The sequence below is a fragment of the Perognathus longimembris genome, chromosome 14 (genome assembly GCF_023159225.1).
Source record: "Perognathus longimembris pacificus isolate PPM17 chromosome 14, ASM2315922v1, whole genome shotgun sequence".
Lineage (NCBI taxonomy): Eukaryota > Metazoa > Chordata > Mammalia > Rodentia > Heteromyidae > Perognathus > Perognathus longimembris.
In genome coordinates, this window is record NC_063174.1 from 39,593,901 (window position 1) to 39,621,397 (window position 27,497).

At 43.7% G+C, this 27,497-nt stretch overlaps 1 protein-coding gene across 6 annotated transcripts in view; it reads left to right on the forward strand.

Moving 5' to 3' along the window:
• Rgs6 (regulator of G protein signaling 6) overlaps nt 1-27,497 on the forward strand; it is a 480,138-nt gene that overhangs the window by 404,136 nt on the left and 48,505 nt on the right. For all 6 annotated transcript variants that reach the window (XM_048361955.1, XM_048361951.1, XM_048361952.1 and 3 more), the window contains 4 exons: nt 1,259-1,357; nt 2,505-2,566; nt 14,785-14,895; nt 25,217-25,342. In XM_048361955.1, the coding sequence (XP_048217912.1) occupies nt 1,259-1,357; nt 2,505-2,566; nt 14,785-14,895; nt 25,217-25,342 (398 nt within the window). The remainder of the gene's footprint in view (nt 1-1,258; nt 1,358-2,504; nt 2,567-14,784; nt 14,896-25,216; nt 25,343-27,497) is intronic.

Consider the following 27,497-nt stretch of genomic DNA (forward strand, 5'->3'; position numbering starts at 1 on the left):
TGTGTGTATCCTTGAATCAACTTCTATATTTTGCTTGTCACTAAGATATCAATGTCCAGTGCATTATACTTTAAATTATCTGTCTTAAATGTCCTCATTAAACCTTTAATGGCCCCTAATTTTAATATCCCAGAACTGTGTGAAGTCACATGTAAAATCGTCTGAGTCCTTCACGATTGCATAGATTTCAGCCATATACACTGCATGTGTTTCAAGAGCTATTAATTCCCTCCTGTTTATAACCATAACAATGGCTTAAAAATGAGCCATATAGGGCTGGGGATATGGCCTAGTGGCAAGAGTGCTTGCCTTGTATACATGAGGCCCTGGGTTCAATTCCCCAGAACCACATATACAGAAAATGGCCAGAAGTGGCGCTGTGGCTCAAGTGGCAGAGTGCTAGCCTTGAGCAAAAAGAAGCCAGGGACAGTGCTCAGGCCCTGAGTTCAAGCCCAGGACTTGCCAAAAAAAAAAAAATGAGCCATATAGGCCTGGGAATGTGACTTAGCAGCAGAGTGCTTGCCTAGCATGCATGAAGCCCTGGGTTTGAAACCTCAGTATCACATAAACAGAAAAGGCCAGAAGTGGTGCTGTGGCTCAAAAGGTAGAGTGCTAGCCTTGAGCAAAAACAAGCCAGGAACAGTGCTCAGGCCCTGAGTCCAAGCCTCAGGACTGGAAAAAAAAAAAAAAAAGGAACCATAACTGTGGACCTGTAGAGAAAATGAGACTAGAAAGTTGGTTGAACTTTAGAAGGGAAAGCCTGAATCCTGGAATCTCAGTTTTATACCAGATGGAGCCCAGAACATCTAGAGGAGACTTTTTCTACAGTACCTTCAGCAGTTATTCTTGAACTCCCTTTGCCTCTGAATTTCCTGGAGTATTTGATTAAAGCCTACCTACAAATATTCTGACTCAGTAAGCCGGGCTAGGGCTCAGCAATGAGTATCTGTAGCAAGTACCCACAGATGATTCATTGCAGAATCATCTTAAGATGATTCCTAAGAAAAACACTAATATATAGCACCATTTGGACTCAGTGAAAGGATTTCCTAGCAGTTGTAACCCAGAGACAGAATAAGATGCCTCACATGGTGGAGCTCCTGCCATTGGTGAAATTCAAGCAGAGGCTGGTCACTTTTGCCTGGATGTCACAGAGGGGGCTGCAAGTATCAGATGGGGGGTTGGAGTATTGAAGTTAGCTGACCACTGAACTGCCCCTCAAGCCTGAGGGGACAATGATTCATCTTGCTTCTTCTAGTCTGTGTACGGCGTGACTGAGGAATCCCAGGCACAGAGCCCTGTGCACCTACCTAGCCAGCCAATCAGGAAAACAACAAAAGAAGACATCCGGAAACAGGTAACTGACTGCTGTGCTCCAGCAGGGAACTTGTGGCCCAGTTAAAACCCCTTCATGTTCACCTCTGAGGGCTGAGTGAGCTTTGAGCTCCTGGGGAGTATGGTGGAGCTGTAGGCAACCTGAAGCTTTTGCGTGCTATGCATGAGCACATGGAAGTTTAGAGGGAGAACTATCTCCCATGTTCCTCCAGCAATTGTTCAAGAGGGCATAAATGAATTACTAATGGCAGACTGACTGCTGTCATGGGCATTTCTGGAGTTCTTAAAATTGAAATGCACTCCCATATTACACCAGTTCAGGACCACTGATTCTGGACAGACGCGCTTGCTGTGATTCAAAAAGGAAGCTGAAGAATAAAGAAAGCAAGGAGAGCGTAAGGGAGGGGGTGACATTGTCCAAACAGAAATGTACCCTTTGCCTGACTTACGTAACTGTAAGACCTCCGTATGGAACCTTTATAATAGCTATTAAATTTTTTAAATAAAAAAGAGAAGAAATATTTTTAATATTTCAAAAGAACAAAGAAATCCCCTTCCCAATGCCATTTCACTGTTACTTGGCTGAATATTTTTTTTTTCTTTGAGGATGACCCCAGATCAATAGCGAACAGCTAATTCCATTACTCCTTTCTGATATTTACCAGTCATAAGGAGATTAGTGCTCATTATTTACATTAAGAGTTACTGGCTCTTGGCATGGGTTGGGCAAAGAGTAAACTTGCAATGCCCACTCCGGGCAAGCTAATTAACAGGCCAACCACATGGGTGTGTGATGAGCATAAAACCCAGGCAGAAACACAGTCACTGGGAATCTAGTCAAAATAGGATCTCACAGTACACATGTTACCTGCCCATGTGTGGCTAAGCTTCATGGGCTACACGCTGCCTTTCACTGTGGGGAATCAAAACTTAAATTATAACACAGCCCAGGAAAATAGGTGACATCGGCTAGCCTGTTGCATATGAGTCTTGAATGTGGGAGGGATTTTAGAAAGGGAAAATTGGCTTCTAGGGTACAAAGTTGGAGGGCACAAGTCTTGTCCGAGTAGGTGTTTGGATCTTGATGGATACAGCTTTGGGTTCATGGGAAGAAAGAAAATAAAGAATTCTGTTTTAGTCTCAACATTCCTATTTTTCTCTCCCTCCAGATAACCTTTTTGAATGCACAAATTGACAGACATTGTTTGAAAATGTCCAAGGTGGCTGAAAGGTATGTTTCCCTCAAGAATATTACTGCCTGTGTCTTCCTTTACAAGGGGAAAGCATTGCAGGGTGACAGTTAACTGTATATGTTCAACTTCAAGAGTTAAACAGCAGTCAGTCCTTCACCCGATACATGAAAAAGCCATAAGCTTCCTGTGAGTGTAGCAAAGACCACAGGCCTCCCTTCAATGATGTCAGAAAACCTCTATTGATAAAGCTTCTCACAGGTGACCACAGGACCTTGTCAATCAGAGAAGAATGTCTTTAAAGGCTTCAGACCCAGCCTTTTGCCTCCAGCTCCTTAATTAATTCAGATGGACTCTTACCCTTTGCACAAGAAGGAAATTGTGTGTCTCCCCTTGTGGAGCTAGCCACATAAACAGAGAGAACTGAGTCCTCCGGGGGTGTCCTGCTGCCATGCACTCTCAACTGATGAACTGCATCAAACCAAGAAAATATTTGGCCCCTCCAGCCTGGCTTCCACAGGCACATTTGTGCAACAATATGTACCTGCACCTCATTCCACATGGTTAACTCATGGGAGATTCAATTTTATCAACTAAATGGTCTGTGTTTTTTTTCAACTCTACCATAAAGACTGGGATTGCCCAGGGAATCTGTATGGAATAAATCTAATCAAGCAGGCAGAACTGAACATTTGCTCATCCATATGCTGCTGTTTAAGCAATGGCCAATCTCTGAAAAGAATCAAGGCTTTAAGTCAGGTCTCCATATTTATTAAATGTCAAATAAACTGGGCTCCTTAAGCCCAGCTCTACATGGCATTGGCTGTGTGATTCACCTGGAAGCCTTTCTCAGCCAGCCCCTGGGAGCTGACCCACATCTTTTTACTGGATAAACAGTGACAAGTGGAAGCTAAGAAAACACCAGCTCCAAACCCCAAACCTGAATTAGCACTTTGCCTTATGGGACCAAGGACATTTGTGGATTTGGGCTCATACTGATAACACCTTGTATCTATTCCATCTCATATGTATTCTTGATAGTGACAGTATAAGAAAAGATCAAGTGGATAAAAGGAAGAGAGGAGATAAGAGACCTCCATAGATCAGATCAGCCTTTAAACATGGTCATAGAGAGCCACCAAATACTACCAAGCAGTGCTGAGATACAAGGAGTACCATGGGAGGGGGTCTGGGGTCTGAGTATAGCAAAATGAGGAAGCTCTGTTGTGGAATCAGGCAACTACCGCAGACAGTCTCACCAAGAGTAATGTGCACTTTTAGAAAGGGCCAGGGATGAGGTTTTCTGAGATTTCCCATCAGACACTATTTTTAGCCAATCACAACAATAACAAAAACCCTCTCATCCATTGCAAATGAATCTGTGTTCTTGACTTTTCACCTTTAATCATGTACTAAATGTAGAAGATCGTTCTTCTCAATATTTCTTTTCATTCTAATATTAATTACTGAATCCAAATCTCTCTAATGCCCTACCTAGGCTTGGACAGTTTTCTCCTAGCTTGCTTTGATTTTCTCAGCTTCTTGGCTTCCAATCCATTCTGTGTTCTTGGACTTATCTTTCCTTGACCCCCATTCCTACCATCCATCATCTTCCCTGAATTGAAAAGGATCCAATGCATTACATCTTACTCCACTACTCGAGTGTTCCAAGATAGCAACACTATACACATTCTGGGCCAGATAACTGTTTGTTGTGTTATACTATAATGTCCTGTGTGTGAAAAGATACTTAGCAACATTTCTGATATCTACCTGCTAGGGGCCAGTGGTCCCCACCCCTCCACTGTTTTGACAACCAAAAGTATCTCCAGATATTACCAAGTGTTCCAAATATGGGTAACAAAGTCACTCCCACTGAGAACCACTAGTATTCCTAGCTTCCCCAGTGCAGGTGTTTCTGAAGGAGCCATCCCCTTATATCTATCCAGGTATCAGCTGTTATGGAGTCCCAATTACAGCCACCTATTATCTCCATCTGTCCAACTGTGGAGCTTCTGGCTGGAGCACCAGGCTCTGTGCTTTGCCATTTGCCCCTCCGCCAATGAGTGGCTAAGGCCACAAATGCTGAGGTGACCCCAACTCTATTGGTGTCATAGGCTGTGAAGAAGCAAGGACAGAAATGGCTGTCCTGGACTGTGGTGGAGTTGGTATGTGAGCAATACCAATGTCAGCCCTTGGAAAGGCTCCTTAGAGATGCAATTATAATAGGGAATATACACAGAAACATCATTTCCTTTGTATAGATGCCTAGAGTCAGTGCCCTCAGCACCAGGATCCAGGCAAGGGAAGGTGTTAAGCAGGGGAAACTCCCAGGCCACAGCCTTATGGGCCCAGTATAGACCAAGGAAGCTGCCTTCTGGGTAATCTTTAAGTAGACTTGGTCTGGTTGGTCTCGGGAGCATTGGAAAAGCCACTGGCAGCTGCCCAGGTCCTTCAGTGGAGCTGAGCCCTCACAGCATAAGACACCTCTGTTGCATCTTATTTTTCTGGGTGTCTAAGAAAGTGCCACAGTCTGCATGAGGTAGGCAGACATCTCACAGGTGTGCTGAGGCCCAGGCAGCCCAGGTGGGGGCAGGGATGGCGATCTGGTACATCCTGTTGCTTGTTTCTTTACCTGCAGTCCAGGGAGGAGCCTCTCCTGGTCTGTCTATTCTGTTTGAGTGCTCACATTAAGAGATTCTCCCAACCAAGGCTTCTCTCTTCAAAGCTAGAAGTTTCCTTGAGTCAGACCCCAACAGAGATTGAATTTTATTCCCCAGCAGCAGTAACTGGCAGCTTTTCAATGTGGCCAGAGGGTTTTTCACTAGAGCCACAAGGAAACTCCCAGATAGAGAGGAGGAGGGAAAGGAGCCAGGTGTTAGCAGGAGATAAAGGCGGCCCAGAGCCTGATTTGTCAATGGCTCTGCTCTGTAGAGGAAGGACCTAGGGAGAGAGGTGGGGGCATGCTGGCAGCTGGCCAGAGGTGAAAGCTGAGCTCTCTCAGGTGGGCCAGCAGACTCCCATCCCAGATCATGTTTCCCTGGGCCAGCTCCCAATGAGAAGTGGTAATTAGAACTGCATCCCCTGAGAAAAAGTCCCCATGGGGGGTGAGGGTGGAGGGGGTATATATTGTTTGGGTTGTTTGTTTGTGTCAGTGCTGTGATAACTGAGTAAAAAGGGGGCAACTTGTGATATGTATGGCCTAGTCAGAGAGTCAGGGTGAGGTGGAGTTAAAGGGTACAGCCAGTCCCAGCACAGAGGGAATAGGAAGTTTGCAAAGGAAAGATGCAGAACAGCACTTTGGAGGGATGGGTCTGGAAACCACTGTGAAGGCTTGAATGCTGCAGAGCCCAATCCTGTTTTCTAGCTGGTGAAACAAGTTGCTTTATCTCTGGGCACTTCAGCCCACCCCTCTTTAAGAGAGGAGGGAGTAACCGAGCTTAATTTGCAAGCTAGTGGGTTAACACGAACTTGTTCCAGTACTGGACACTCAGTACCCGTACAGTGGATGAGAAAGATCTGGGTGGTGATTACTGGCACTTTGGAAATGAGTGGAATACAGACACAAAAAAATGGAATGAGCTGGTGTCTGGGTGCTCAGGGTAACAACAAATGGAGACTGCAAATGCCATTCTTCTCACCCACCTTGCCTCTTTTCTCCATTGCCCTCCCGGGGAACTTGAGGGCTGCTCCAAGTAGGCACTTGTAGCCCCCAATCTGTGACAAGGCAGAACATTACGGTAAGGAGCACAGGGCTAAGCAGAGCTGCTCACCTCATGGCGTCCAGGAAGTAAGGATGGAGGAGAAGGAGGAGCCAAAATCTCTTCCAAGTGCCCATCTCCAGTGACCTCAATATGTCCTTCCTGAAATTTCTACCATCTCTGAATATAGTCACAGGCATTTCCCACATATCTTTGAGGGACATTGATGATCCAAACCACGACAGCCCCTTTGGTCCTTTATCTCATCTTGGTTCCCTAGGCAATTTAAGTTGTCAAATAAATGACATCATTCTCCTCTTTGCCAGTCTCCCCAAAGGGGTCCTATTTCTATTCACCCAAGCCTTATGAGCACTTGACAAACCAACTCTGAGAATACAAGAATCTATAGGTTTTAGTTCCTAGTTGCACCACGTCTCTGTGTACTGCCCTGTTCCCCAGAGCCTTGACCCCATCCATAGTGACGCTGAGTTTTCTGCCACATTTGCTGAAGGTGTCCTACCACACTGCTGGCATGTGGAGAGATCAAATCGTTTCATTTTCTGTTGGTTCTGTTCATTTCTGTAGGTGGCTCATCCTCACTCCATTACTGGGAGCCATTTGTGCGTCACAGCTGACTGGCAAATTGATTTTTTTTTTAACCATCATCATGCTTGCCCATCTCTGAGATCAACACTGCTCCCTGCAATTGAGTGCTGGTTATTCCTCTGCCTCCTGACCCTCAATGATCATGAAATGTAATTAATGAAATGAGATAAGACAGCGAGGGATGCAGTACCCCAAGGCTCTATTAAAAACCTGCTAGAGTGATAGAAGTCGGTGCGCTTAATGTCTAATGATAGATTCAGGGGAGGGGAAAGAAAGGAGGCCAAAGAAGTCATTACAACTTTGTTTTTATGTGATTGTAGAAACCATGGGGCCCTTGCCCTCTCCTTTCTCCTAGCCCATTTTAGGTGATAGAAAAAATGAAAATTGACATATTAAAGGTAACATTATAACCAAGAAATCCCTATCTAGACTGAAGTCTGGAACCTACAGCCTATGTAAGAAAAGCTGCCAGAATTGCTGGCTTGGCATGTGCTCTGAAATCCATCTTCACGCTCCTTTCATCCCAAAGTTGCTCTGTTGTGTAGTTTCTCTAGGGAGCTTTCTCATTAAGGAGGTCTTTATATCCTCTCTCTATCCAACCTTCTGCAACCTGAAGATGCATTCATTCATTAACAGGAACAAAACTTCCTTCCTCCCCTTCCCTCCACAATGCTTCTCTACTTCCCTTTCTCCCTCTTTATCAGATCTTTCTATTCTGGCTTCCTATTGTGTATCAGTTTGGAAAGTGTCCTCACTGATGGGGAGGTGCGAACATGCTTTCCTCTCCCCTCTTCACCTTCAATTTCTGATTCCCTGCTTTTTAGGAGCTCAGACTTAATGAATAGTTAGTTCACTTTCCTAAAGCACAAATGATGGTCACTACGCCTTTAGTATTTTCCATTCTACACCTTCTTTCCCTTGAATAGTGTTTCCATGATGGCAGGCTGGGCCTCACTGTCCCTTTCCCAGTGTCAGAGTCTCCTCATCATCGGCTCTGGCAACCAAATTCCACTGTGCACTGAGCTTTTGGGGTGCAACTTCACTCACATGGGAAGTAGCCATTCCTCCTCCAACTCACCTGTCCCGCTTTTGTAATGCTACCTCATAATTTTTAACAAAATTATCTTTTTGTTGTTTGTGGTTCTTAATGAAAAAAAAGAAACTGTTTTCTAGATTTTTTTTTCTCAAGTGCGGGGCTAAATGTTTTCTAAACTCTCATTATTTCCTTCCTCTCCAAGTTTACCAAAGGTAGACCCTAATTAGGGTAGGGCTTGCATTAGTAACTGCCTCATCTCTAGGACTGACAACTATGGTTAGAAACTTGCTATTGACACACTGTGAACTCCTTCCCATGATTCAGAAAGCTGTCTGCTATTTAATGACTTCAGTAGGTGCTGAATCTTGTTTGCTAAAAGGCTGAGTGACCCCACCTCACCCCAAGTAGCACCTGGTGGATTTATGCCACAACTTTAGGTAGTTATGGCAAGAGTAAAGGAGCCAATCAGTCAGCTCTACACTTCTACCCAAAGCTAGTTCAAAGCCCCAGTGATGGTAGAGTGTACATTTGCCCTAAATTGCTAAGCCAGCATCTTCTAAAGGGAGGGAAGGGGGGAAACCTGTCTTTTGAAAATAGAGCAACCAAATACTGCTCTGAAGAGGTCAGGATAAGAGGGCAAGAATTTTTACAGTGCTCAAGGAAAAATATTGTTCCTAATGGGCTTCCTCTGGATTTCCTACATTCATTTTTTTCTATTTTCTATTTCCTCCTATTTCTCTTTTGTCCATCTATCGGTGACCCTGGTTGCCATGGGTGATGGTGCGCTGGTCACCCTATGAAACTCATTACATGCCGTTGTTTTGTTAGTTTGCCCTTGTTGCTTTTGCTCCCCTTTCTCAAGCCTTTCGGGGGTCATTAGTATTGACTCTGGACACAAATAGTACTGTGTATCGACCATAGCTGCCTCCTTCACTGCCGGCCTGCCCTTCTTTTGTCTTGTGCCTGCTGAGCAGCCTTGTGGGTGTGTATTCTAGAAGCTCCCATTCTGGGGAACAAGGAGCTTCTCTGCCCATTGCTACCAAGCGCTGCTTTCATGAACTTGCCTTCAAATCACTACCACCCTCCATCTCCTTTTCAAAGGAATTCGTTAGGTTTCAAGGCAAACCACCGACTTGAATTTGGTTCAGCAGGAAAGGAGCATACAATGACTCCCAGAATACAAAGAGAGGCCACCAAGTTGAGTTTCAGGATGGGCAGGGGTGCTACTAAGCTTAGGAAGAGTTGAAGCCAAGACTCTGAGTCCCTCCTCCTTCAACTCTGGTCCTACCCTTTTTCAAACACCTCTCATCTCTTTCGCTGCACCCATAACTTAGGAAACATCACCACACCATGCCCCTGAATTTGTGGCCAATAGAGTCTGCTGCTGGAGCACACTGACCGCACTTGGGAAAGATGTCTGATCCTGGGCAAATCAACCATAGCCCAGAGCAGGGCTTGCAGGTAGGCCCATGACAGTCTCTCAAGGAACCTTGTGAATGTATGAGGGTGTCAATAGAACTGGGCAGATAAGTAGAACTAGACAGAAACTCAGAGCCACTCTCTGTGGCTGCTCTTGCATTTGAAAGGACTGCTCATTTCCCACGGTCCCTGTCTGCTTCATTCAGAATTCTAGACCTGAGTCTATTTGCTAGATTCCAAGACAACATTCTTTCTCCTTTGCATCTCCCCTTGCACCTATTGTATGGCACCAGGTATCCTGGAAGCAAACCCTAAAGCCTTTCCATCTCTCTGGGCTGTCATCCCATGAAGCCAGCTCTTCACTGGTTTCTTCTGTGTCTCCCCCTCCTACCCCCCCCCCCACTTGAACACTATAGTTCCCAAGCCTGAGTCTCCTCCATCTGTCTCCTGTCTTTCCCAGGCAGTGGGATGACAAAGGGAGGGAGATTAGATTCTATGCATGGAGTGTGGCTATGGCCATGAAGTAAGCCACATTGCTGCCCCTCATCAAGTGTCCACCTCTCACCTGCTGCCACACCCAATGGCAGGTGGCTGCATCTTTTGCCTTCTGCACTAGTTAATTCCTTCAACACCTGTGGTAAGCAGAATAATGGTACCTCAGGGGTACTGCATCATAATGCCCCAGAACCTGTGAACAGGTTGTGCTATGTGGCAAGGAGAATTAAGATTTCAGATGGAGGTAAGGTTGCTAATCAGTTGATTAAGGAGGTTAACCTGGATTCCCCAGACACCCAAATGTTGTCACAAAGGTTTTATTTTTAAAGATAGAAGAGGGAAACAGAAGAGTCAGGGCCAAAGAGATGTGAGGGGAGAAAGTCTTACCTAGTCACTGTTGGTTTGGGGGAGATAGAGAGGGAAACCATGAGCCAAGGAAGGTAGGAATCTTCTAGACACTGAAAATGGAACCCCCTAATATGTTATCAAGACTCAAGGTACTGGGGAGGACCTCAGTGGGAACTGTCACATCTTGAATGGATTTAGGTTTCCCACTTCTGACTTGCCTTATGCTGTTCTGAGCAAAAGAGTCAAGTGGCCAAATTTATCCCCCGTAACCCTAGCTTGCATTGGGTGGGATAGTGAGTGCCACCTCCTTCCCCGACCTATAAAAGCTATGCCTAATTCCTAGCCCATGGAACCTGTGAATGTGATCTCACTTGAGGAAAGCATCTTTGCAGATGTAATTAAGGATCTCAAGATGAGATTATTCTGGATGGTACAAAAGAATCTTAAATCCAAAGACAAGAAGCCACAACAGGAAAGAAAACACAGGCAGGTGCTGGTGGTTCCTACCTAGAATTCTAACTACATAGGAGGCTGAGACCGAGAGGATTGCAGTTCAGAGCCAACTCAGGCAGAAAAGTCAGTGAGACTACATCTTCAATTCACCAGCAAAATGTCAGACTGGAGGTCTGGCTCAAGTGGTAGAATACCAGTCATGGGAAAGAGCAAGAGCAAGGGGTTCTGAATTTAAAGGTACTAACAAAAAGAAGAAAAAGAAGAAGAAAAGGAAGAAGAAGGAGGAGGAGGAGGAGGAGGGGGAGGGGGAGGGGGAGGGGGAGGGAGAAGGGAGGGAGGGAGGGAAAAGAAAGAAAGAGAAAGAAAGAAAGAAAGAAAGAAAGAAAGAAAGAAAGAAAGAAAGAAAGAAAGAAAGAAAGAAAGAAAGAAAGAAAGAGAAAGAAAGAAAGGGAGAAAGAAAGAAAAGAAAAAAACAAAAACACACAGACACAAAGAAGGTGATGTAAAGGCAAAGACAGAGGTTGGAGCTACATACCAAGGAACACCTGGAGCCATTGGAAAGTGGAAGAGATGGGAAGAATTCTCCCCTACAGCCTTTGAAGCATGGTCTGGCTTCCCAAACTCAGTATAAAACATCTCCTGTTTTAAGCCACCAAATGTGTGGTGATTTGCTGCATTAATCCCAGGAAACTAATGAATTCCTCAATAGATGACCTCATTTCTCTTAGGAAGAATGAAATGAGCCCAAGTGGCAATGGAGTAGCTACCGGTCATGGATTAACTCACAGCTGGATCCTTCCTGCCAAGTGCTCCCTGAGCACCCTTGCTCTGTGCATCCTGCCTACTCTGCTCTTACCAGGAAGCTCTGCCTGTCTGGACATGTGCTTTGAAGGAGACGTAATTACAGGGCACATGGTGGGCCTCCACTGTGCGCGATGGTTTCACTCACAGAGTTCACATGGGTAGAGGGGTTTCCAGATTCCTTTGGAAAGCTTTCCTCCATTTTCTTTCTGTTCTTTTTTCTTTTCTTTTCTTCATCATAGTTGTTCTTAGGACTCAACAAGCCATTCTGTGACACAAGATAAACTTAATGACTCAAAGCTTTCCAACCTGGACCACTGTGCCTTCCACCCTGACCTATGTCCAGGGTGGTGATTTTTGTGAGAAGAGGGAAAGGGGGAAGGAGTCAGGGACAAATACACCTCTTCAAAGACATGCCCCAATGACCTACTTTTTCTAACTAGCCTCTCCCTCACATCAATAGCCTATTATGTTATGAATCCATAAATGAATTAACCCATAGATGATGTCAGGATCCTCATGATTCAGTCACTTCCCACAGGCTCCATCTACAAGTGTTCTTGCACTGGGGGACAAAGCTTGACAGCCCTGACAGTGTATAAGCTTTGTAGGAATATTTAAAATTCAAACTATAAAAAGGTTAAAAAGTTATATGACCAATGACCTTCTACTGTACCACTATATATAGGAAAAATAAATAACTAAATAAAAGTCTATATCTAATGCAAAGGAAATGACTGTAAATTGTAATAGAATCCATGGAAACAATATTGTAGATATGTGTTGGGCTTTTCTCTCTCCTGCAAAGCATGTCACTAAAGGAATGCTTCGTGTGTATGAAGCAAGCCCCTCTGGAATGAGAGTTGTCAAGAGAGAAGGGAAGGTGAATGACTGTTGTAGGTTGTATGATTCCTTTGACTCATGGTTGTATGACCTGCCTTGGAGAAGGCAGGTTTCTAAGGATTTGGTTCAGGGGAGGCAAAGAAGTAGAAAATAGGAAGACAGAGACCAGAAAAAAACAACAACTTTGCTCTAAGACTTTTTCTGTCTCCTTCAGTTTGAAGTGCTCTCTCCTTTGGAACATCATGGCCTGAACCTCTCTCCTGTACTAGGTTAGATCTCCAGGAACCAGACATGCATACTTACCCCACAGGCAAGACACTGACAAATTACCTGTGGATCAAATCTATTCCATTCTTACTGGAGCTTACTGGAGCACAGTCACACATATTTATGGATATGCTTCTGCCACATGAAAGAGCTGAGTAGCTTCCAAAAGTGACTCTGCAGCTCATAACTGAAATATTGACTTCTGGTCTATGCTTAGAAAAATAAATAGCTGTCCCCAGAAGCAAGTCTCTATATCCTTCCCTTGAGTCCTAGAGAAGAGACTGGAACCCATAATCTAACCACAAAGCCCATCAGAGGACAAGTCCTATCCACATTCACATATTGAGCCTCTCAAGGCCCAGGGCTTAAGCACAGTGTGCTCTCCAAAGATTTTCTAGATACTCAAAGCAAGGCCCAGTGTGGAAGAGCATCATTTATATTTTAAAGGGCGGGGAGGAGGAATGTGGAAGAGCTAAAAACAATTTAATAAACAAGAAATATACAAGAAGTTACAAAATTAGTATCCGCCGGTATGTGAGAAGTTATTTCATCCATAGAAGAAGAAACTAGCTACAATGGTAGACAAAAGTGTACTCTGAAAAGTTGAGTGTCAAAACTGAGTAAGCAAGTCAATACAATCAAACAAAAAGAGTGTGATTTTTTAAATGGAGAAAAATTGCATTCATAATTCAGAATATTCTGTTCAAAATTTAACCAAAAATAATTGCAAGAAAGAAAATAGAGGAAAGGAAAAAGGAATAATATTAAATTTCCAGGAAAAAAATATTGTGTCCAGCATAGTGAATGAAAACAAGCAAAATAACATCATGAAATTTCAGAGCACCCTAGAAATAAAGACAGGATGCTACAGTGATAGAAAAAAGTAAGAAGATCCAACAAATAAAAGAACATGACTCAAAATGAATGTAGAATATCAATAATAAAACTGAGTGTCAAAATTTGGAGTATTACCTCCAAAAATTCTGAAGGAAAATGACTTTTTAACCTAACAATCCAGAACCAGCACTCCCAGTCAAAGATAAAGATAAAAATGAAAGCATTTATAGATCCAGAAGGACTCAAAATATTTAGCTCCCAGGTATCCTTTGTCAGAAAGCTACTAAAAGATGTATTTCAACATAATAAGAAAGTAAAACCAAAAGACAAGATGGGGGCTGGGGATATAGCCTAGTGGCAAGAGTGCCTGCCTCGGATACACGAGGCCCTAGGTTCGATTCCCCAGCACCACATATACAGAAAACGGCCAGAAGGGGCGCTGTGGCTCAAGTGGCAGAGTGCTAGCCTTGAGCGGGAAGAAGCCAGGGACAGTGCTCAGGCCCTGAGTCCAAGGCCCAGGACTGGCCAAAAAAAAAAAAAAAAAAAAAAGACAAGATGGTGGAATCCAGAAAGCAAGAGTTCAGCACAGAAATAGGAGTCTCAGGCTGATGATGACTACATCAGGCCCATAGAACAAACAATCTGGATTGGAGCAAGAGGACTGAAGTATGAGGGAGAGGGGACCTGTTAGAGACAGGGACAAAACCAACTGCTTTTGTGATATGTAGAAGATGTGGGAACAATTGCCAGACATTTTATAGGTCTGTTCAAATACTCAGGGGAAAAAATAAGAATACTATGAAAGAGAAGCAGCAAATAATTTTATGTGGTTTAATAATATGGGCACTGATAATTGACTTAATAAGAATATTCTATGAATTTATTTGGAGGACAGGGAGTGAGGTAGGGAGGAGGGGGACGAGTTAGATCCTTGTCTAAAATCAATAAATCAAGAACAGCTATTAAAGCACATAATTTAGAAATCTACAGATGAATGCTTAAAGGAACGGAGGAGAAAACAGTTGCAGTTTTTGCTCTCTTTTCATGTAGGGTCATGTAGTACTTCTTGATTGTTTTTAATGGCTTATGGATTTATGTTATCCATATCAGATTGCAATTGTAACTAGAAAGAGGAAGTGGCTTTTTGGAGTCATGCTTATGTGAGCTCTTTATGGTCTTTACCATAAGGAAATCTTCCAGCTGAGAATACTGGGCTGGAGGCCTGGCAGAACTGTGGCTCTTCTGTGTGATCCAATTGTTCAAAATCCATAGTCTTCCTAGGCAGGTGACACCCAGCGGGTTTGGAGCAGCATATCAGTAAAATAGGCATCCACAGAATGAGGTACAACCAAGTTTCAAGAAAGAGTTCACTGGGGATGAGGAGGATGGGCATGAAATGTATATGGTGCCCTAAGACTCAGCAATTGAATGTTGCTCTGCTTCCCTCCTGCAGCTTAATTGCTTACACGGAGCAGTATGTGGAATATGACCCGTTCATAACACCTGCAGAACCTTCCAACCCTTGGATCAGCGATGACATCACTCTGTGGGACATTGAGATGAGGTGAAAGAATGTCTGCAGGTTTGGGAGTTGGAGGGATGTAGAACAGGGATTCCTGAGACGAGGAGATGACCTGTTCCCTTGCTTCATTTAACTCTTTAATGCCAGCACCAAATCCTGTCTGATTCCTGGCTTCTACCTCCTGATACCTTTGCTTTTGTACATGGATCCTTTGTGGCTTTGAGTCTAACCTCTCTCTCTGACTTCCTGTATGTCATGGTCCTTACCATTTATTTCCAGGTCTGAATGCTGCCCAGGGAGAATCGGTTGAGCTGATTTGTTTTCTTTGTAGTAGAAAGTAACAGCAATGAAAGGGGTGACACTGATCAAAAATACACTGTACTCATACACTGACATGTTGAATTGAAACCCCTTTGTACCACTACTTAAAGATAATAATTTTTAAAAAGTGACAGCAGCAGTACTAACCAGCACTTTCTCTGGATGGTTATATTGAACAGGAGGTGCCTTCCAGGAAGTCCTCTCAACAGGTGAATGGTGTTGTGCTCACAGTGACACATAAGGAAGCTGAGGCATGAGGCTCTAATGCCCTTGCCCCAAGGCTGTACAGCTGGTACCCAGCAGTCTTAAGATGAGAACCTGGGCAGAGGGGCTCAGAGCCATGCATTCCATCGCTCTGTTCTTCTGCAGTCACGGGCAGCAGTAAGCCCATGATGCTTTGCTCTGGGGTGGGAAGCAAGTGCGGTGACTCAATGGGGAAAGGAGGAAAGACCAGAGGAAGTGGGACCCTTCCAAAATTACAGGAGCCACACCGACAGCTCCCCTGGGGCTTGAACTCAGAACCTGGGCACTGTCCCTGAGCTGATTTGCTCAAGGCTAGTGCTCTACCACTTGAGCCACAGCTCCACCTTTGGCTTTTTGGTGGTTAATTGGAGATAAGAGATGCGTGGACTTTCCTGCTCAAGCTGACTTAGCACCGCAGTCCTCGGATCTCAGCCTCCTGAGTAGCTAGGATTGCAGGCTGGAGCCACCAGCACCAGGAACTTGATATATTTTTAAATGAACATCTTTGAACTTAGATTTCTATCAACATTAAATGAATCCATAGTATGTAAATGAACATGTGTATCTTTTTACTTACATGTCTAATGTAACCAGATAATCTCTTCCATTTTTATCCAAGCACATCAACCCCCTTTTCCCCATTCTATCTTTTCTTCTCACAAAGTTGTTTGGTAAGAATTCTGGGTCTCTGAAATGGAGCTCCATACCTCTTACATTTTCTCCATTGTAATTTCTATATCTTCATCTTTTATTATTTTAAAATGGTAGAACTTCCAGAATTGTTCGTTGGAATCCCCAATTTGGGTCTCAAGAATGTCCATTCTGCAATTTCATACTGTGGTGCAGTTTCTACTACATTAAGTTTCTACTAAGTGCTTAGTTTCTGGTGAGCATTGAAAGAAGCGATCAAAAATAATGTTCTTTATTTCCAAAACATTCTTGGAGCTCTTGTTCTTTCTTTTTTATATTAGCCTGTTCTTTTCTGTTGATGTTTTTCCTCTGGAATCCTCTGAGGCTATGATACAAATATTTTCTATATATCTTATTTTCTTCATATTTTCCTTCCTTCAATCTCATTTGGGGGTCTCTGGTCAAACATTGTTGTTGGTCTTTGTTTCATTGATCCCATAAGTAACTCAGAGCAGATTCCTTTCATTTGTCCAGCAATTTAGAAATGTGTTTGTTTTTATAAATGGAGGTCTTGCTTTCCACTCTGATTTTCCATTAGGACATACCAGTGAATTAATTTAAAAGAAATACTAATGCCCACCGAAGCCAATTACCTCATCATTTCTACTTTGGTTGGCTGGTTGATTTGTTTGTTTCTGTTTTGTTTTACCTCCTAGGCAGTCTTGTTCTAGAAAGACCATATCAAGTTCTGACAACGCTTTCACTAATTGTATGGGTCCATGGTTCTCAAGCCATGGGCATTAAAAGTACAGGTGCTCTGGGATGACTTTGGGTATTCACAGTGTTAGCAAGCTTTCTGGGAGATTCTGGGGCACAACATCCTTTGACGTCTGTGTGGTCCCAAGTTACTGATGGCAGCTTTCATCTGAGCAGTTCATGCACCTTTGGGGGTGTGCCTTTGTGTCTCAGTAGATGGGAACAGGTAACCTGTCAAGATTCCCTCTCTGGGTCCTGAGTACCTGGGACAGTACCTAAGTCCTGTCCTGAGTACCTAAGGACAGACTGAAAGCCTGAATCCTTGCCCCAAGTGCGACCAGGAAGCGGTGGCACCCTTGGGAGATAGAGCCTCATCTTCTTTAGCATGGTGTCCTTTCAATCAAGTGCTCTGCTCCACTTCAGGCTCACATGGAGTTTCGAATGCCCCTGTTCCCTCCCCTAGGTGCTCCACAAGAGATCCACCCTTCTCCCTTTGAGACCTATTCTAGGAGACCTCCATTGGATCTCCTGAAGCACACGAGAAGTCGCAAGCGAGCTAGGGTGTCTTTAGTGGTCTCCCTGCAGCACTGAGATGGTTTTCTTCCCTCTCCATTTGTTGGGCCATCCCTTGGTTAGCTGAGGCACTGTTCTCTGCTCTCACTGTTGATTGTAGAAGCTATCCAGAAAACACCATCTTTAGGTAGCAAGCCTTTCCTGCCTCGTGGAGCCTGTATTTCTGAACGTTTTCCATGTGTTCCTGTCTAAAGCATACTGCCTCCACCTCCAGCCCTGTTGCTCAGAGCTTGGAGTTTTGCAAGCTTTTGCTGGGAAAACCCAGCTATTTCCTCTGATGACTCCAGTAGAATCATAATCTCCTGTCAGTCAGCTCTCACAAAGTTTGTTTCATCTATTTCACACCTTTATAAATATTCCACTTTACCCTCTGCCAATAGGAAATGGCTTTGTGTCTACATGCTTTATTTAGGCTTTAAAAATATTTCACTGAACTTTAAAGTCCTCTCCATTCCTTTTCCTTGGGCCATTTTTCAGCTCATAGCTGACTTTCCTACTCATTCAAGTCTCACAGGACACTAGTGTCCTAGTAAGGTCTTCTGTGACTGCCCAACCTAATGGGTTCCTCATCCTTCCAGTGTTGTTTATTACAGCCGCCACCTATTTCACTTCTAAACAGGACCAGCTGTTAGCATCTGGACATCTTAACATGTAGTAGACATTCAACATTGTGGTTAGATTGAGGATGGACGAGTAAGTGGTTCTTTCTTTGGTCATTTTATTGGTATTTGGGGAAGAAGGAGAGGCTAACTAAGAAGCATAATTCACTATGATAAAAATGAATTCCCTATTTTGTTCTTAAATCAGCATGGAAGCATATGATAGTTTGGAAGAAAGATGATCACGTGGTCCTCTGGCTTGTCCCAACTTTTTCAGTACTTTACTTCCAAAGGGTACACCCCCTGCCCTTTGAACAGGTGCACATTCTCTCTTACTGTTCAATCTTCTACTTTAATGTAATGCCTGACCTAAGGCAATATGGGATCCTCCCAGAGTGGTAGGTACAAGTGAAAAATGAAGTCCCATTTCTTCTTCCAATAGAACATTCCTGCCCACTTGGAGAAACACACACTGTGGGGTGGGTGCCATTGTCACTCTTCAGCCTAGAGATCATTCTCGGCTCTGAAATAGAAACTGAAGATGATGGAAAAATGAATCAAAAGTCACCTTCTTTCCCCTTGGTTTTAGTTCAATTAGAGTAGATGTGTCAAAACCTACTTTGGGCTATGATCTGAGCAAGAAGATCTCAGTATATAAACATGGCAATGTAAATCAAACCTGTTGTCGTACCACCTGGCACAAGAATTCCTCCTTGCTTGGCAAAGGGCATTCAGCCACTTGGGGCCAAAAAGCACACCCTGTGGGAGCAGGTGTTGGCAGACTCAAACAACAAAAGGAGAAAGGCATGCTGTTTCAAAGGAGAAAATGAGGATGATGTTATTTTCTGCTCCTTGGAGGGAAGAAACAAGGGCAGTGACATGGAAGAGATGGGTGGAGAGAGAAGGGAGAGAGCCAGGATGATGATAGAAATCAGGTCTTTGTGAAAGACCACAAGAATTCTAGCACCCAACAAACATGGACTTTTCACAGATAAGAATATGAAGTATGTGATGTTAACTAACTAACTTTTTGATGTTAACTAATAGGAGAAGGGCACTATGTGGCCCTTCTTCAAGGTCTCCCATCCCCCTAACAACTTCACATGAAGGATGGTTCTGGTGAGTGTGGGTTAAGGTGCATAAGAAATGAGAGGCAGCTTAGGAGCAAATGGGACTCCCCGGGGCAATCAGGTTCACCTGATCTGGGCTTTGGGCTTCTGAGCTGCAAAGGGCTTTGGGAAAACTCATTACACTATCCAGGACAAGGGCCATCACAGATAGTGTCTGGGTTCTACCTAGATGAAGAATGTATTGTCCCTGCCACAGGAAGGTGACAGACAGTTCAGTGAAGGAGTTCCAGAGTTTAACAGTCCGCTACTCTTAATGGACCACATGCCATAGGCTATAACCTAAGTAGGGTGCAATTATTCTTGGATCCATTCTTCTCAGATAAGTTATTAGACCCCAATGTCCAAGGATAAGAAAGTGATATTCAGAGGGAAGGCAAAGACATCCCTTGTAAAAGCCTGAGCAAGTTATGAGCTCAAGTCTATGCAATGAAAAGTCTGAGAAATCCAGTTTAATGAAAGCGAATCATGACAGTCAGGGCTCAGCATTCAGATAAAGTCAGCCAAAAGTTGTCACATCACAACTAGAGATAAGTTTTTGTTTAGTGTAAACATTGCCAGAAAGCATCTCAGGGAGGCCTATGGGAGATGTTTCTGGTACTGATATTAAGCAGATGGTGGGGTATAATGGAAACGTAGCATTGGCAGCAGAATTGTGGTTTGGAACTTGCTCTCTGAAAGTGATGAAGTTAGCCTTCCATCTCTGCTGGGTATAGGGAAGATGAGAAAATAGGTACCCAGCTCAGCCCACTTGGCCACAAGTAGCCACTCCTAGCCAGCAAGCTAATCAGCAAACGCCATCCCCAGGGTATGTGTATATGCACAGCAAGTCCTGGATATAGCCCCATCCTTTCCTTGTGACAGGCAATCCCCATATATGCCCCTCTCAGTGAGCTCTTTCTTTGTATGCATCTATTTGTCCTTACATCCAAGGGGGACAACTCCTTCCTTTTCATCTGCACTGGCCTTGATGTCTCATTCAACTGATCACAGGTGGCAGAAGGGAGAGTCGAGAGAGCCAGTCACACAGAACACTTGCGGCTTCTACCTTGGTTATTTGAAACATTGCTCTTGCAGCATTCCTTCTTGGTATCCATCTGTCATGCTCTGAGGAGCCCGGTGGTTTGTAAACACCATGTGTTAGTTTCTCACAGTTCTAGGGGCTGAGCAAGTCCAAGATCAAGGGACTGGCAGATTTAGCGTGTGATGAGGGCCCACCTCCTGGCTCATAGATGGCCATCTTTCACTGTGTTGGTCATATGGTAGGATGGTGAGCATGCTCTCTGGGTTCCTTACAGGAAAACTAATTCTACCCATGAACCAAGCACCTTCCAAAGATCCTGCCTCCTAATATGGTCACACCAGAAATGATGAGAATTCCAACATGTAAGTTTAAGGGGAGTTGCAAATATTCATCTAGAACAAAATTCAAAAGTCTTTTGAAGATAACTTACATTTTCCCCACATCTTAATTTAGAAATCAAATAAGGGAAACAGACTAGAAAGCAGTTTAGGAAAAAAAATACAGATTGGATATTAGAGTTAACCATACCTGAGAGTTCCAATTCCAGACTGTTCCTTACAGCTGCATGGCTTTGAACAATCTAGTATCTTGTGAGCACTATACATTTATATAAAAATGTCTACCTTTTGAGAGGTAGAGATCCAGGAATCACACTTCAAGATCAGCCCAGGCCACCCCCATATATATATATATATATATATGTATATATATACATATATATATACATATATATGTATATATATACATATAGAGAGAGAGAGAGAGAGAGAGAGAGGAAAGTTTGTGAGATTCCATCTAAATTAATGGCTAGGTGTGGTGACATCCTGGCATCCTTGTAATGCAGGGAAAATAGGAGGCTCATAGTCTAGATAAGTTTGAGTATAAAATAATGAACACAAAAAGGATCTGGGTGTGTCTCAAGTGGTAGGGCATGGGCATCGCAAGTGCAAGATTGAGAGTTCCCACTATCACCACCACCACCAAAAAAAAAAAAAAAAAAAAAAAGTGTATTTCTTGGCTTATACTGAGATTCAAATAGAGGACTGGTAGGAAAATCCCTTACACAATTCCTAGCACTGTGCAGACCCTGCTGAAAGGAGCCTTTTCGAAGATGACCAATTCCCTTGAAGCTAATTTTCTTATTTTTATTTTGGGAGATTTCCTGCCTGGTCTTCAGCTGGAATGAAAGACTTCTATGGAGAACCACCTGTCTTTTCTCTGTTGGATGCTTGGTGGAAGGAAGGAAGGAAGGAAGGAAGGAAGGAAGGAAGGAAGGAAGGAAGGAAGGAAGGAAGGAGGGAGGGAAGGAAGGAAGGGACTTTGATGAGATTCAATGGACACAAAAGACAAATAGAAGTCAGGAAAAAGACATCTAGCTGCTGAGTTTAAAACGCTGCCAGACAGGACATATCACCTATATCTCCCTAAGCACTTGGGTGTGTTTTTTTAATTGATTTCTCTGCAGAGTTGCCCACTTGCCATGTGCAAAGCACTATGGAGAATACAAAGACACAAAGAGCTCATGAGATATCTAGAGAGACAATGACGTAAACGCTCCAAAAGCCAAGTGACAACATAAACTATAACAGAAAATTTGTTAGAGAGAGGCATTTTTGCTGGGCACTGGTGGCTCACACCTGTAATCCTAGCTACTCAAGAGGCTGAGATCTGAGGATCCCAGTTCAAAGCCAGCCCAGGTAGAAAAATCCTCGTGAGACTCACCTCCAACTAAGCACTCCAAAACTAAAAGTGTTACTGGGGCTCAAAATGGGAGAGTGCTAGCATTGAACAGAAAAGGCCAGGGACAGTAAACACGTCCTGAATTCAAGCCCCGCCACCAACAAAAGAAAAGAGAGAAAGAAGCATTTTTGCATGGTGGAGGTAAATAAAGGGACTGTGAATTGCTTTCCTGGCATTTGTCCCTGTTGAATGCCTAGACATATTTAAATTTTTAGAATTCTTTTACAACTGCAAGAGAACATTCCATAGTTGCAATATGTTCAAATATATTCTTGAACCTTAAAGTGAATGATGTTGGAAATACACAAGTGATAAAGAAAAAAATACACATGCAAATACACACACACACACACAAAAGTTGTGTCCACATTCGTGCCTACACAAGCACAGGTAATAGAGCTTGAACTCAGGGACTAGGCAACTGTACCTTTAGCTTTTTTACTCAAGACTAGTGCTCTACCTCTTGAGCCACAGTCTACTTCCCAGATATGTTTCATTGGTGGTAGTTGGATATGAACTCAAATCCTCCTGCTTGCTAAGCAAGGGCTCTACCACTTGAGCATTTTATCAGCTCTTATTATGTTCATTATTCTTTGAGATAGCATCTCGTTTTATATCCAGGCTTGCCTGGACTTTACTCTTCCTATTAGTGTTTCCCATGTCACTGTAATTACAGGCATTGCCTACCATTGTGATTCCCCATAGCTGGGATAATGGGTATGCACCACCATGCCAAGCCACTGGATGAAATGGAATCTCATGAAATACATCTTCCCTGTGCTGACCTCCAGCTGTGATCCATGGTCTCCCAAGAAACGAGGATTACAGGCTTGTACCACCATGGCCTGTCCTAGAAACTTTTAGTAGAATAAAAATCATAATGACAAAGTACCCCAAGGAAGGGGAAACAAAAGGAACTAATATAGAATGGACAAATGTGAAAATAGGATTGTATATGATGGTTAGTTGAGGGGACTCAGGTATACCGGATTAAATATTGTCATCTCAAAAATCTCTATTACTTGTAGAACCTCAGATTTGGACTTTATTTGGAAATAAGGTAGCTGAAAATGCAATTAATTAAGATGAGGTCACACTGGAAGAGAGTGGGCCCCTAATCCAACATGACTGGTTTCTTTGTAAGAAGAAAACAGAGATACATACATATGGGGGGAGGCCTAACACATACATGCATGCACACACACATACACACACACACACACGCACACACACACACAATGCTGTGTGATGAAAGAGGCAGAGATAGATCTATATGCCAGTGAATGACAGCATCAGAAATTGAGAGGAAAGTGTGCAACACATTTTTCCCCTAAAGCCTTCAGAGGTAACATGGCCTTGCTAACAGCTGGATTTTGGACTTCTAGCTCCCAGACTGAGACAATAAACTGCTTTTTACATCCAATCAGTGTGTTGTGACTGTGTGATAGCAATTCTAGGAAAATAATTCACCAGGCCATCCTGTGTCTGCAGACTCCCTAGTCTCTGCCGAGACCTTGCATATCGCTGACCTTTATCCTGATTCCACGTCTACAGTGACATCCCAAGACTTCTGGCCCAGCCCCCTCCCTGATTTCTGTATCTCCATCCCTGCCATCAGTGGGGTGAGGTGGACTCATGGCTTGGCAAGAGAAAGTGATGACACTGGAGGTACACGAGCATCCATGAGCTAGTCACTACAAAGACTAGCAGTTGGTGTGTCCAGCCCAGCTCACAGCAGGAACTAAGAACAAAGATTCGGCATCCAGTCATTCTGTGGGACTTAGGTTTTCGACTCTGCCTCCACAATCCCAATGCAGTTGCTCCACTTGTAGTGTTTTTAGTCCTCTGGAAAGTATTGAGTTTAATCACTTTAGTAGCTTGTCTTCATGTTCTTGTTAGAAAAACACTCACAGCCTGCTATTTTGAAAGAGATCTTTCATGGGCTTCCTTATTGTTTGATTGGCTAGGCTTAGCCTACTACTACAATCCTACTGAGCTACTGTGGGAGATGCAAAGTTGTACAGCAAGGGCCTTCCTGATTCCCAAGTACGGGTCTATTGGTCATTGCCCTGGGGAGAGAAGATACTGCTGTCATCAATTGCATCTAGCTGTGCACAAGTATTGATGTGGATGGCTTATGTCTAGAGCAATGTATCTAATACAGTAGCCATGTGTGGCTATTAAGAACTGGGACTATGTCAATGCTATAATAAGAGGAAACATGGCTTTATTCATAAAAACAGGTGTCTGTTTCTAGAAAGAGGAGCCATGGCTGGCAGACCAGTGTGCTCCAAGTGTCAGCATGGCTGGCAGTGACCTGGGGATCCGGGTGGGCTGGAAGGTCCAGCTGGGTGGGTCTGGGTGGGGCCCACTGTTCTGCCTGGTCAACAGACCACACCTGGACTAGGAAGAGTTGTGGAATGCCCCTTGAGAGTTGCAATCCTGTTGCCACATGGAAATTGAAGGAACAAATGCAGCCAGCGAACTTTACATGGAGACAGGGGCTGAAGGAATATTTTCTCCGTCTAGTACTATTTGATTTAGACAGTGATCCCCCCACTTTCCTCTCCAGAGTAGCCAGGATCTCAGGCATGCCCCACCATGCCCAGTTTATTTTTAAGCCAAAGTCTCACTGACCTTTTGCCCAGGCTGGCCTCAAACCATAGCTCCTATCTCTGCTTCTGAGTATCTAGGATGATAGGTGTGTGCTGCCAGTTCCTTTCACATAATGCAGTTATAAGGACTGATTCAAGGTATTTGCTGATGTAAAGTGCTTAAAACAATGCCTAGCATGCCATAAGCCCTGTACATGGTAAAGGTATTAAGTGAATATAATAGTCTCCTCCTAACCAGGTGAATTGGTTTATCCTGGATGAATGATACTCAATTCTAAACAGATATTAATTTCCCCTTGGGGGGCTAAGGAAGGGGTAGGAGGCGGGGGGTGGGAAGCGGTGTCTTGAATAAAGGATTGGATCCTGGGTTTGGGGACACTGATTGGGTCAAACGTTGGACCTCTAGTTGGCAGAAGTAGTCCCTGGAGGACCAATCAGTGGTAGGGATCCACTTCCTGTCAAAGCAACCACTTGCTGGGAACCCTGATGACTCCCCAGCAATCACTGGCCTTTCCCACACACCCTTTACAGAAACGTTTGACCACGGTTGACTGTTGGTGGACGAAAGTCTGCATTTGGAATATGGGCACATGCTTTATAAACTCTGTCGCTTACATAGGAGACATTTCCCTTTAACATATGACAGCAAAACGGGTTTGAGTTGTTGAAGAGAATATGACACAGGCCTCTGTCTCGTACTGATCATTTTTCACACCTTCTCCTCTCACCCCAAAGCAAAGAGCCCAGCCAGCAGCGAGTGAAACGATGGGGCTTCTCTTTCGATGAGATACTGAAGGACCAAGTAGGGCGGGACCAGTTCCTTCGATTCCTGGAGTCAGAGTTCAGCTCAGAAAACCTCAGGTAAATCTCTCCAAAGCTTGAACTTGCGCAGGACGTGTGTGAAGCTATTTTCCGAATCAGTCCTTGCCCATCCCTTTCCCCATAAAACATGGCTAAGGTTCAAATTCAAATTCCAGGTCATCTGGCTGAGGTTGAAATGTAAAAGAGCAAGTTAAAATATAAAACTCTGACACCACTGTGAAAGCAACTATCGACACCAGCAAAATTTAGTTCTTTAAGTCTGGATGACATTTGTTCAACTCCCTGGACATGTGTCTTGCCTAATAATCAAATGGAGCTGACCACACCACTCATTAACACCATAGAATCGTGGAGGTTAGAGTGGAGGAACACATTATGGCATCTCTTCTCTAGAATTTCTTAATTCCAGAGATTTCAGGTGGTGAGAAGGGATGAGGAGGGCAGAGAGGGTAAACAAGCAAGAGGGGAGTCAATGGGCTCATTCCAGAGTTTCAAAATGCAAGAAAATCAAGCCAGGTGCTGATGACTCATGCCCATAATCCTAGCTACTGAGGAGGCTGAGATCTGAGGATCTGGTTGGAAGCCAACTCAGTTAGAAAAGTCTGTGAGACTCTTATCTCCAATTAGCTACCAAAAAAAAAAAAATGCACCTGAAAGTAGAGCTGAAGCTCAGGTGGTAGAGTACTAGCCTTGAGCACAAAAAGCTCAGAGACAGAATCTAGGCCCTGAGTTCAAACCCCAGGACCAGAACAAAAAAATCATTATCATTCTGTAACTGGAGATGTAGCTACACAAGTCGAGAAAAATATATATTCCTTTTGGAGAGAATTTGGTTAGCTCCGTATGATGGTCATTCCAGTCAGCTGACATCAGCCACAACAGCTGGTACTTTTTCCTTATTGAGAACTAAATCTTTGTGAGGGGGTGTGTGTTAATAATTAGTATGTGATAGGAGAAAAAAATGAAGCATCAAAAACATGGCATCCAATGTGAGGGGAAGAGAAGGTGACAGAATGAACACAGGCATGAAAAATGGAAGGACTGGGGGCTTATTCATCCATTTATTGTGTTCCATTCACAAAAATGTGATTTGCCTGGGACCCCTTAGTGACCTTCACAAACTGTGACATCTCTATGAGTAAGGTGGATGTCAGTCAGTTTCTCTCTCTCTCTCTCTCTCTCTCTCTCTCTTTCTCTCTCTCTGGTTTTCTTTAGTATAATAGGCACGTTTCTTGATTAAAATATTGTAAATACTGTTTTTTTCATTTACTTTAAACAATAGAGCATATACTTCAGGAAATAACTGTCTTCTCCAAAGTGAATGTGTGAAACCCATGTTATTTATTTGAAGTTAGAGTTCCCCTCTGTCCCCCACATCAATCAGGAGGTGGTCATAGCACTTGTGTATGATAGCAAGTTCTCAGAGTCGACTAAGGGCTTCTGGACCATCAACACATGTGACCTTCTCCTGCAGCAACCATGTAGGTCCTTGAGGGGAAGAAAACACACACACACACACACACACACACACACACACACACACACACACGAAACTGTTACATTATTCATTATTAAATGGATATAAATAAGTATAAACTCTAAGACCATTTTTGCAAGTATTTAAAGGAGACAGGACTCAATGTAATCCAGATAGCCAAGTCATAAGCTAGACATGGAAGAATATACAAGTCATCACAAGACAAAGAAGAGGCAGGGAAAATGTTCTAAAGCAAGAGCCTGAATTAGCCAAGAGGTAGGTGTGTGTGTGTGTGTGTGTGTGTGTGTGTGTGTGAGTGTGTGTGTGCGTGTGCATGCGTGTGTGTGTGTGTGTGTGTGTGTTAGATGTTGTATTGCTATGACCAGTATCTGAGAAACTTGATTCAAGGGAGGAAGGACTTATTTTTCTCCCGGTTTCAGAGTTGTCAGCCCATGGTGGTCGGTTAGATGTGGTGGAACAGAACAACTCACATCATGGCAGTCAGGAAATGCGTTGGGGGTGGGGGGGAGGGAGAAGATGCCAGTGCTGTGAGCTCTCTCCTGTTTTCCTTTTAGTCCATGTAGGCCCCCCACCTATGGGATGGTTCTGCCCACATCCAACGTGGGTCTCCCCCCTTTAGTTAATCCTCTCCTTACCAACCCCTGCCCCGAGACATGCCTCACCAATTTCCTAGGTGCTTCATAAGCCAATCAGGTT